Source organism: Hyperolius riggenbachi, chromosome 10 (assembly GCF_040937935.1).
Source record: "Hyperolius riggenbachi isolate aHypRig1 chromosome 10, aHypRig1.pri, whole genome shotgun sequence".
In the NCBI taxonomy this organism is placed as follows: Eukaryota; Metazoa; Chordata; class Amphibia; order Anura; family Hyperoliidae; genus Hyperolius; species Hyperolius riggenbachi.
The window spans coordinates 25,942,169-25,954,239 of record NC_090655.1 but is presented as its reverse complement, the minus strand read 5'-3'; the positions used below and the strand labels follow the sequence as shown (position 1 = coordinate 25,954,239).

At 49.5% G+C, this 12,071-nt stretch overlaps 1 protein-coding gene across 1 annotated transcript in view; it reads left to right on the top strand.

The window, feature by feature from the left end:
* The window catches only part of LOC137535684 (disintegrin and metalloproteinase domain-containing protein 9-like), a 210,962-nt gene that overhangs the window by 185,555 nt on the left and 13,336 nt on the right, over window positions 1-12,071 (top strand). Inside the window, exon 21 of the mRNA XM_068257548.1 lies at window positions 7,080-7,138. Within this exon, the coding sequence (XP_068113649.1) occupies window positions 7,080-7,138 (59 nt within the window). The remainder of the gene's footprint in view (window positions 1-7,079; window positions 7,139-12,071) is intronic.

Genomic DNA, 12,071 nt, shown 5'->3' with positions numbered 1-12,071 from the left:
ACCACCAGCCGCACCCAAGCCCCCCCCCCCCCCAACCACCACAGGGAGACAGGCAGCAGCGGCTCCAGGCCGTAGGGGGTTGTTCTTGTCACAAATCTGGCGATTTTTCACAATGCCCACAGTTGACAGCAAGTACGCCACTTGCAACCACTGTCAGCGGAAGTTGAGCAGAGGTGCAGACCCCTTTAAAGTTCAGCACCAGCTCGCTCATCAACCACCTTGCTGCTAAACATTTCCACCAGCATGAGGAGTTCCAGAGGCTGAAGGCATCTGGTGCTGGCAGTGGCACCACACCCATCACTGCACAGCCTTCAGCAGCAGCAGCAGCAGCAACAGCAGCCACCCGCCCTCCTGCTCCTCCAGCAGCACCAGCAGGAGTGCGGAAACGCACTGCTCCTCCCCCCTCTGCAACTCCTGCCGCCGACACTGAGGCCTGTTCTGGCAGCCAGTCCTCAGTGGCCTCCTCTGCTGTGTCCGCTGGTTCCCGTGCTAGCAAAAGGCCACGCCAGAGCCTTTTGAGCGAGTCCTTCCAGGGGGTGGTTAGGGCTCTGCCTCCCAGCAGCCGTCGCGTGCGTCAGCTGAACGGCTTGCTGGCACGGGCCATGTGCTCCCAACTCCTGCCGTACACGCTCGTGCAGGAGGGGAGTGACATGCGTGCGCTGCTTGCTTGTGCAGCCCCAGACTGCCAGCTCCCCAGCAGACACTACTTTGCCCGCAAGGCCATTCCTGCACTGCACCGCTTTGTGATGGCCAATGTGGAGCGAGGGCTGGAGCACGCGGTTGGTGAAAGGGTCCACGTCACCATGGACTCCTGGAGCAGCCGCTTCGGGACAGGCCGCTACCTGTCCTTCACTGTCCACTGGGTCAGCTTGGTGGAAGGGGGTGAGGATGGGTGAGCAGCAGCGGGCACAGCAGCAGCAGCAACACAGTGGGTGGTGCCACCCCGCAGGGTCAGGGGAACTGCAGCAGGTTCCTCCGATCCTCTGCCATTCTCTGGCACACCTGGCCAAACCCCCCGCCTCAGCAGCAGCGTGAAGGCCCGCCACTGCCAAGCGCTGCTGCAGTTGGTCAGCCTTGGGAAGACCAAACTGACGGCAACCCATGTGTTGGCCAAACTCCAGGAGCAGGAGAGGATTTGGCTGACCCCCAGAGGCCTCAGAGTCGGAGAGGTGGTGGCCGACAATGGGGCCAATCTGGTTTCCGCGATCGACAGGGGAAACCTGACCCACATCCCCTGTCTTGCCCACGTGCTGAACCTGGTGGTGCAGAAGTTCTTGCGCACCTACCAGGGGATGGGCGAACTGCTGGAAACGGCAAGGAATGTTGTACGTCGCTTCCAGCGCTCGCCTGCAGCCTGTGCGAGCCTGGAAGACGTGCAAAAGGAGCTGGAGCTGCCACGCCATCGGCTGATCTTTGACGTTCCAACTCGCTGGAACTCCACCCTGGCGATGTTGGAGCGTCTGGTTGAACAGAAGCACGCTGTCAACCAGTACCTTGCCCTGGCCACTGTTTCCGCCGCTCAGAAAAGGGACAAGACCAGCAACATCCCGTCCATCATCCCCGATGACGACTGGAGGCACATGCAGCAGGTGTGCTTAGTGCTGGCTCCCTTTCTGCAGGCCACCAACATGGTGAGCAGGGACCATGCTATGGTCTGCGAGTGGGTGCCCCTGGTTTGTCTGCTGAACAGGGCCCTCGATGCTTTGCTGGAACAGGGAGCGGCAGCCTTGGCCCAGCAGGAGCGGCATGCAGCTGCACAGTCCACCTCTGAGGGGGAGGAGGAGGAGGACTTGGTGGAGGTCCCTGACCTTGCTGCTGATGAGGGGGATCAGCACAGCACAGCTGAGTTGGTGCGGGGGTGGAGAGAGGATGAGGCTGAGGAGGCAGAGGAGGAGGATGAGGACAGCACTGCCGTCGATGTGCCAGCACACGTGGCCCGCCTCTTCCCAATGGCAGCGCACATGCTGACGTGCCTGCGCAAGGACCCCAGGGTGATCCAGATGAAGCAGAGGGAGGACATCTGCATCAGCATGATGTTGGACCCGCGCCTCAAGGGGAAGTTGAGCCAGTTCCTGCCGCCTGCAGGAGGAGAGCCAGCGCAACAAATAAGGAGCTTGCAGCAGGCCCTTGTTGAGCGCTTGGAGGAAGCCTTCCCCCAGCCTTCCACCCCCACTGTCCAGCCACAGCCAGCACAGAGGCAGCAGCAGGTGCCTGCATCCAGCAGCAAGCGCCCCACAGACCTGCTGTCTCTCAGCAACGAGCTCTACAGGACTGTAGAGGCTCCGGCAGCAGTGACTAGAGAGGAGGTGCATGCAGCAGCATCCTCCTCCGGTCACAGCCAGCGCCTGACCCGCATGGTGGCTGACTACATGGGGTCCTACAGCGGGCTTGACAGCGATGCCCCTGTTGATCCCATGGAGTATTGGGTCAAGCGCCTGGAGATCTGGAGCGAGCTGGCGCAGTACGCCCTGGAAGTGCTGTCCTGCCCCCCTTCCAGCGTGCTGTCCGAGCGCTGCTTCAGGGCAGCTGGTGGCGTGGTCACCGAGAAACGCTCACGTCTGTCTCACAAGTCTGTGGACAGACTGACGTTTCTCAAGATGAACCAGGCATGGGTGGAAGGCGAGTTCCTGGCCCCTGTTGTCGGCGAGAGGGGGACATGAACTGGCTGCCGGAAGAACCATCATTAATGTGCCTTACCACCCTTTACCACCTCCTGGCTCCTGCTCACTAAGCCAGCCTGGTTCACTTTTGACTATTACGTCGCCTGCAGCCACACATTTTACATCTACAGTGGGCAGCTGTGTACTGACCTTCTGCTGTCTGTCTGTCTGTGTTTCCCACTGCCAGGGTACACAGATTTTACCTTCTGCTGCCGCTCTGCCACCAGCTATTACGTCCAACAATAGCTATATCTGTGTAATTTGCTGTAAAAAAAAAAAGAAAAAAGTAAACCATTAAAAAAAAACAATTTTTAATTTTTCTGAGGTGCCCGGGTTGAAAACTGTGTTGTCCCAGTTGTGTATTGGACACAATGTGGGCTGCACGACCGCTGTCTGGGACCTCCTGTTGTGTTTATTTACAGCCCTGGTATCAACGCTAGGTACCAGGGCTATTATGTCACGCTGCCTACCTACCTGCTGCCACACTCACACTACTCCTCCATTCCTCCTGCTGCTGCTGCTGTCTGTCTGTGTTTCCCACTGCCAAGGGTACACAGATTTACCTTCTGCTGCCACTCTGCCACCAGCTATTACGTCAAACAATAGCTATATCTGTGTAATTTGCTATAAAAACAAAACAAAAAACCCATTAAAAAAAAAAGGTTTAATTTTTCTGAGGTGCCCGGGTTGAAAACTGTGTTGTCCCAGTTGTGTATTGGACACGATGTGGGCTGCACGACCGCTGTCTGGGACCTCCTGTTGTGTTTATTTACGCCCTGGTATCACCGCTAGGTACCAGGGCTATTATGTCACGCTGCCTGCCTCATTGACTGCCTGCTGCCACACACTCATCCTCCTCCTCCTGCTGCTGAATTTACCTCCTGCTGTCTGTGTGTTTCCACTGCCAGGGAGCACATACAATGGCGCTTCCACCATGCGCCACCAGCTATTTGTTACGCTCAAAAATAGCTGCATTTCTTTAAAAGAAAGATAAAAATATATATACTTTTTATTAATACTTTGTGATATTATTTTTAGAGGTGTACGGGTTGAAAACTGTGTTGTCCCAGTTGTGTATTGGACATGATGTGGGCTTCACGACCGCTGTCTGGAACCTCATGCTGTGTATTTACGGCCTGGTACCACCGCTAGGTACCACAGCCTATTATGTCTCGCTGCCTGCCTCATTGACTGCCTGCTGCCACACAATCCTCCTCCTCCTCCTGCTGCTGCTGAATTTACCTCCTGCTGTCTGTGTGTTTCCACTGCCAGGGAGCACATACAATGGCGCTTCCAACATGCGTGCGCCACCAGCTATTTATTACGCTCAAAAATAGCTGCATTTCTTAAAAAAAATAAAAATAAAAGAGAAATAAGTGAAGAAGAAGAAGACGATATAGAAGAAGAAGAAGATATAGAAAAAGAAGAAGGAGAAGAAGAAGAAGAAGAAGAAGGAGAAGAAGATATAGAAAAAGATATAGAAGAAGAAGATGAAGAAGAAGAAGATGAAGAAGAAGAAGAAGAAGAAGAAGATGAAGAAGATGAAGAAGAAGAAGAAGATGAAGAAGAAGAAGAAGATGAAGAAGAAGATGAAGAAGATGAAGATGAAGAAGAAGAAGTAGAAGAAGACGATATAGAAGAAGAAGATATAGAAGAAGAAGATATAGAAGAAGAAGAAGAAGAAGAAGAAGAGGAAAAAGAAGAAGAAGAAGAAGAAGAAGATATAGAAGAAGAAGATATAGAAGAAGAAGATATAGAAGAAGAAGAAGAAGAAGAAGAAGATATAGAAGAAGAAGATATAGAAGAAGAAGATATAGAAGAAGAAGATATAGAAGAAGAAGAAGAGGAAAAAGAAGAAAAGAAAAAGGAGAAGATGAAGAAGAAGAAGAAGTAGAAGAAGACGATATAGAAGAAGAAGAAGAAGATATAGAAGAAGAAGATATAGAAGAAGAAGAAGAAGAAGAGGAAAAAGAAGAAAAAGAAGAAGAAGAAGATATAGAAGAAGAAGATATAGAAGAAGAAGATATAGAAGAAGAAGAAGAAGAAGAAGAAGAAGAAGATATAGAAGAAGAAGAAGAAGAAGAAGAGGAAAAAGAAGAAGAAGAAGATATAAAAGATACAAAAGAAGAAAAAGAAGTATATACACTACTGAACAGAATTTTGGACACAACTTCTCTTTCCACCTTTTTTTTTTTTTTAAAGGAACATCCCCACATAATCACTTGCTGTTGTTACTTGGAAAAAAAGATGTTTCTTGCATCATTCACCCTCAAAACAAGTGTTGGAAGCTATTTAAGGCCAATTCAAATAGTCAGCTCGAATAATGAGCTCGAATACCAACTCGAATAGTGAGCTCGAAGTCCGAGGTCGAATCGAATAGTAAAAAATATTCGACTCGAATATTCGACCGAACTCGAATAATTTACTATTCGAATTCGACCAAACTCGAATAATAAAAAGGGGTATCCGAGCACCACTGGTAAACACTGCACTTGGGAGGTGATCTGATGTCGGATCTGCGGGCGATCTATTGGTGTGGGTGGGTGATCAGATTGCCCGCAAGGGGCAGGTTAGGGGCTGATTGATGGGTGGCAGTGACAGGGGGTGACAGGGGGTGATTGATGGGTGATTGGCAGGTGATTGACAGGTGATCAGTGGGTTATTACAGGGAAGAACAGATGTAATTAATGCACTGGCGAATTGATAAGGGGGGGTCTGAGGGCAATCTGAGCGTGTGGGCGGGTGATTGGGTGCCCGCAAGGGGCAGATTAGGGTCTGATCTGATAGGTAACAGTGACAGGTGGTGATAGGGGGTGATTGATGGGTGATTGATGGGTAATTACTGGGTCTTTAGAGTAGAGAACAGATGTAAACACTGCACTTGGGAGGTGATCTGATGTCGGATCTGCGGGCGATCTATTAGTGTGGGTGGGTGATCAGATTGCCCGCAAGGGGCAGGTTAGGGGCTGATTGATGGGTGGCAGTGACAGGGGGTGATTGATGGGTGATTGACGGGTGATTGACAGGTGATTAGGGGGGATAGATGCATACAGTACACTGGGGGGGGGGGGATCTGGGGAGAATCTGAGGGGTGGGGGGTGATCAGGAGTCCCCAGGGTGCAGTTAGGGACCAAATAAAAAAAATAGTGTTGATAGATAGTGACAGGGAGTGATTGATGGGTGATTAGGGGGGTGATTGGGTGTAAACAGGGGTCTGGGGGGTGGGCAGGGGGGGGGTCTGAGGGGTGCTGTGGGCGATAAGGGGGCAGGAAATCAGTGTGCTTGGGTGCAGACTAGGGTGGCTGCAGCCTGCCCTGGTGGTCCCTCGGACACTGGGACCACCAGGGCAGGAGGCAGCCTGTATAATACACTTTGTAAACATTACAAAGTGTATTATACACTTTGTAGCGGCGATCGCGGGGTTAACAACCCGCCGGCGCGGGTGGGCAAAGCCAGTCGCCAGGGGAAGCGCGCGTCATCAATGACGCGATCGCTCCCCCGGCATGCCGAAAGGACGCAACGCCCTTGGGCGTATTGCGGTCCTTTCGGCGTCCACTTTGCCGCCGCCCATCGGCTGTGGGCGGTCGGCAAGTGGTTAAAGGCCACTTCCGGTTTTTCTATCCAGATATCTGAATCCGCCCGGATACCCCGGATACTGAGGTCAGATATCTGATTTGGATCAGAAAAGTTTGAACTGGGATATCTGAACTGGATCGGATATCTGGGTATCCGAATCCAATCCGGATTTTGAAAAGGGGTATCCGAGCAGCACTGGTGTTCATAAAGGCCCGACTAAAAAGTTAGCTTTTGAGTTTGGATTTAAATATTTTCAGGGATGGAGATGTCCTGATTGGGTGTGGCAGGGAGTTCCAAAGTGTAGGGGCAGCATGACAGGTGGCTCTGTCTGGAAACCAAGTTATTAGATTCTTTTAAGCTAAGACTGTGGGAGGTGTGATGCATAAGGTGTAAGGAGTGGGGAGGTTAGTGTTAGGCGTAGGTGTAGATGGGGGGGTAGTGTTAGATGTAAGGAGTAAAGAGATTAGTGTGTAAGTGATAGGTGGTGGTATGGGGCTAGTGTTAGAGGGGCTGAGGGGTGGTTAGTGTTAGGGGGTGATATTGGTGGGTTAGTGTAAGGCGTAGGCAGTGGTGGTGATGGGAGGGTAGTGTTAGATGTAAGGAGTGGAGAGGTTAGTGTTAGGGATAGGTGGTGGTGTGGGGCTAGTGTTGGAGGCGGGGGGAGAGATAGTGGTGGGTTAGTGTAAGGTATAGTTAACAGAAGCCGATAGCTGAACATTGGTACTATTGGCAAGAGCTGGCGACCAAATTAACAGACACTATTACTGAATATACACCTTAGGTGGGCATGAGTGTGTATTTTTGTATATGGCTTGTCTAAAGTACATCTCCTTTCCTCAGCAGGGTCAGCAGGGCCGGGATTTTGCTGATGTCTTCACCATATCACACAACATACCTGCCAGGTTTGTACTGTTCTTATACTCTACTGTTCATATACCCTCATGTTCTCAGACAGAAAAGCATTAATATGTAACTGACACTCCCCCTTAAAAGCATATAAACATAAATAAGGCAAATGAAAAAATAGGGTACAAATACAATCCATGGTATAAAGCTAAGTTTTGATCAAGTATTGTAACAATACCCAACTCCAATCCCTCCCTCACCTCGCCTCCCCCCCCCCCCCCCCCCCCGTCAAGCGCTGTGGCGGCGGAAGATTCAGCTATAGGCTCCGGGGTCCAGCAGAGCAGGCACTAGAGCTCCAGCAGCCTGGTCCACGCTGTCTCCTCCTCTGCAGCCTGCTCGCACTACTTCCTGATTCAGTGCGAGTGGCAGAGGAGGAGACGGCGTGGCCTAGGCGGCTGGAGCTCTAGCGTCTGCTCTGCTGGACCCCGGAGCCTATAGCTGAATCTTCCGCCACCACCGCGCTTGACAGGAGGGAGGGAGTTGCCCCGAGGTGAGGGAGAGAAGAAAGGAGGCGGGGCCCCCCTGCCAGCATCTGCAAAACTTTCCCTCTGCAATGCCTGCACTGCAAATAGCGTGCCAGCCCAACCACCCTCCGTCCAGGTAATTAATGTTAGCCCACTCCGTCCAGGTAATTGTTAGAACCCTCTGTCCAGGTAATTCATGTTAGCCCACCCACCCTCCATCCAGGTAATTAATGTTGGAACCCTCTGTCCAGGTAATTAAATTAGTCCACCCACCCACCCTCCGTCCAGGTAATTAATGTTAGCACACCCACCCTTCTTCCAGGTAATTAATGTTAGAACCCTCCCTCCAGGTAATGTTAGCCCGCCCCATTAATGACATTTCTCTGGTGGGCCTCCAGGGTCCCAGTCTGACCCTGTATACAGCTCTAGCCTAAATATCAAACAAATGCCTGATGTGCGTTTCACGGTTTACCAACTGCTTCCTCAGAGGCCAAATCTCACAGACCTGAAAATACTTTCCAGATCAGTAAAAATAATACATATGCAGCAGAAGCTACATGGGTATGCAAGCAAGAACAGCAATACAATCATTCATCAAGGTGATCCATAACTAAGGTTTCCAGACATTATACAATGATTGTGGGTGATAAGGGGTGGGGCTGGCAGGTTGTAAACCATACAGTGACTGCTGTTGAGAGAACACCCCTCCCAAGAAACGCCCATCAGCCATGTGTGTTAATATTTATACTAGAGCTGTACATACCTTTTTTTATATATATTTTTCTATCTGGCTTAAAAAGGTCTTAGGGCCCATTTCCACTGTTGCGACGCGATTTTTCCGGCATCCCGACGCTTGTAAAAACGCATGCGGATGCGTTTCCGCATGCGTTTTTACCCGCGATTTCGCGTGCGATTTCGCATGGCAGGGTGCCATGCGAAATTAACCATGACTCTGCCAAGGCAAAATAACATTGAAAAAGGTGCGAAATCGCACGCGAATCGCGGGTAAAAACGCATGTAAAAAACGCATGCGTTTTTCCTATTAAATACATTAGCGGCAATTCGCATGGATTCCCGACGCAGGCGAATTCTGTGGGTCCCGTCGTGCAGATTTGGCCCGCCGCCATATCGCTCCCGCACGCCGCACATATGGAAACAGCCCCGGCCACTTCAATGTACCAAGCGAATCCGCATGTCGGCGCCGCATGCGGATTCGCTATGGTGGAAACGAGCCCTTACTGTTCTAACAAATATGGGACTACATTTTATAATACTTAAGGTTGCTACACAACTATTGACTTGGCGGCCGATCGACCGTCCAATTCAGTAAATATTACTGAATCCAATGAAAATCTGTGCCCCCGAGAGCATGTCCGAGCGATGATGTCATGTGGCCAATTTAGGGGCGAAATTGGACGCATGTATCAATCGGATATGCTGCAAGACGTCGTTATTAACGGGTGTGCTGCGGTAACAATGATCGATATCGGAACAAGCGTTGTCTCTGGGCTCTGTCTGCAATCTACATACACCCGCCCCACTTGGTTGCCAGGGTACCATGGGTGTGTGTGTGTGTGTGTGTGTGTGTGTGAAGTCACACATGTGCCCACGTATACGTCGGCAACCACATGGGTCGCGAGTATGTGGATTGCAAACGCAGCCCGGAGCCAGCGGCGGACATGGCGAGGGGGAGGGGCGAGCACATTTGACATTGGGGACGAGGGATGCTCATTCGGATTCCGTTGAAATGCAATTTCCGCATTTCCGACCGGAAATTGCATTTCCGCATCAGAATGCAGAATTCGGTAATACAAGTGCGGTAGAAGAATTTCCATGGATTTCCGCAGGAAATCGCGGAAATTTCTGCCGACTTTAACATCGATTTTCTCAAAAACTATAAGATCTTTTTGAAAACTTTTCCTTTCTTCTTGTTCACAAGATTCTGTTTAGTAAACCCTGAAAAATTGGTGTGTCGACTAGGACTTATGGAGGCATTGCTATTAACCGCTAAAGTCGGTGGATTTTTACTGTAATGTAAAATGCAGAAAATCTGCATTATCCGATATGCGGTAATTTTAAGCCAATCAGGAGACGCAGAATGAATAAGCCAATCAGAGAATGGGGATTTAGGCAGAAATTTCCGCATTCTCTGATTGGCTTTAGTGGTGCTCAGCAGAGCTCGAATATTCGAGTAGCTCGAATATTCGAGCTCTTTTTCAGCTATCCGAGCTCGGTATTCGAGCTCCGAATAGCTGTAGCTATTCGAATGGGCTATCCGAGTACACTCGAATAGCCCATTCACTATTCGAGCTATTCGAGCAAACGGCGCTATTCGAGCTCGGTACCGAGCTCGAATAGCGTCATAGCCCAGATTGATGTCCTTAGAGCCAATCAGAGGGCTCCCAGGCCCTCTGACGGCAGCCAATCACAGAGGGGGACCCTGGCCAGCCCCTACCCTATAAATAGCGGCCGCCATGTTCCGTTTCTCCATGCTTGCCTGAGACTTGTACAGAGAGAGAGTTGCTCCTTTGTGCTTTGGCTTAGCAAGTGCTCTATTGTGATCATTTACCTAGCGTTTTTGCTCACCTACACCTGCCATATACACCTATATTGTTGTTAGTTAGATAGACATTGTATTTTAGTTAGTAGCTTGTGTGTTACATTAGAGACAGGCAGCTGCTGCAAGCTTACAGGTTTAGGCCTCAGGGGGGCCTTGCCTCTGTGGGCAGCTGTCCTCTGTTTATTTCTCTCATCTATACCAGTATTTCTGCTGTCCTTTACTAATAGTATTGTAGTTATACTGTACTAGGAGTAGGACACTCACTGACTGTCACTGTTTATAGGCTACTAGCTAGCTCCTGCGTGTGTGCACTCACTCACTGTCTGTGTGTACACACACTCTATTTCCTTCTGATTACTGATAGATTATTGTTAGTTAGTTGTACTTACTGTTACTACTTACTCTTACTGTACTAGGAGTCTAGGACACTCAGTCAGACAGTCACTGTGTTCATAGGCTACTAGCTCCTGCGTGCGGTCACTCACTGTCTGAGTGTACACACACCACCCACACTCCATTTCCTTCTGATCGCTGATTGATTATTGTAATTAGTTAGTTGTACTTACTGTTACTACTTACTCTTACTGTACTAGGAGTCTAGGACACTCAGTCACTGTGTTCATAGGCTACTAGCTCCTGCGTGCGGTCACTCACTGTCTGAGTGTACACACACCACCCACACTCCATTTCCTTCTGATCGCTGATTGATTATTGTAATTAGTTAGTTCTACTTACTGTTACTACTTACTCTTACTGTACTAGGAGTCTAGGACACTCAGTCACTGTGTTCATAGGCTACTAGCTCCTGCGTGCGGTCACTCACTGTCTGAGTGTACACACACCACCCACACTCCATTTCCTTCTGATCGCTGATTGATTATTGTAATTAGTTAGTTGTACTTACTGTTACTACTTACTCTTACTGTACTAGGAGTCTAGGACACTCAGTCACTGTGTTCATAGGCTACTAGCTCCTGCGTGCGGTCACTCACTGTCTGAGTGTACACACACCACCCACACTCCATTTCCTTCTGATCGCTGATTGATTATTGTAATTAGTTAGTTGTACTTACTGTTACTACTTACTCTTACTGTACTAGGAGTCTAGGACACTCAGTCACTGTGTTCATAGGCTACTAGCTCCTGCGTGCGGTCACTCACTGTCTGAGTGTACACACACCACCCACACTCCATTTCCTTCTGATCGCTGATTGATTATTGTAATTAGTTAGTTCTACTTACTGTTACTACTTACTCTTACTGTACTAGGAGTCTAGGACACTCAGTCACTGTGTTCATAGGCTACTAGCTCCTGCGTGCGGTCACTCACTGTCTGAGTGTACACACACCACCCACACTCCATTTCCTTCTGATCGCTGATTGATTATTGTAATTAGTTAGTTGTACTTACTGTTACTACTTACTCTTACTGTACTAGGAGTCTAGGACACTCAGTCACTGTGTTCATAGGCTACTAGCTCCTGCGTGCGGTCACTCACTGTCTGAGTGTACACACACCACCCACACTCCATTTCCTTCTGATCGCTGATTGATTATTGTAATTAGTTAGTTGTACTTACTGTTACTACTTACTCTTACTGTACTAGGAGTCTAGGACACTCAGTCACTGTGTTCATAGGCTACTAGCTCCTGCGTGCGGTCACTCACTGTCTGAGTGTACACACACCACCCACACTCCATTTCCTTCTGATCGCTGATTGATTATTGTAATTAGTTAGTTGTACTTACTGTTACTACTTACTCTTACTGTACTAGGAGTCTAGGACACTCAGTCACTGTGTTCATAGGCTACTAGCTCCTGCGTGCGGTCACTCACTGTCTGAGTGTACACACACCACCCACACTCCATTTCCTTCTGATCGCTGATTGATTATTGTAATTAGT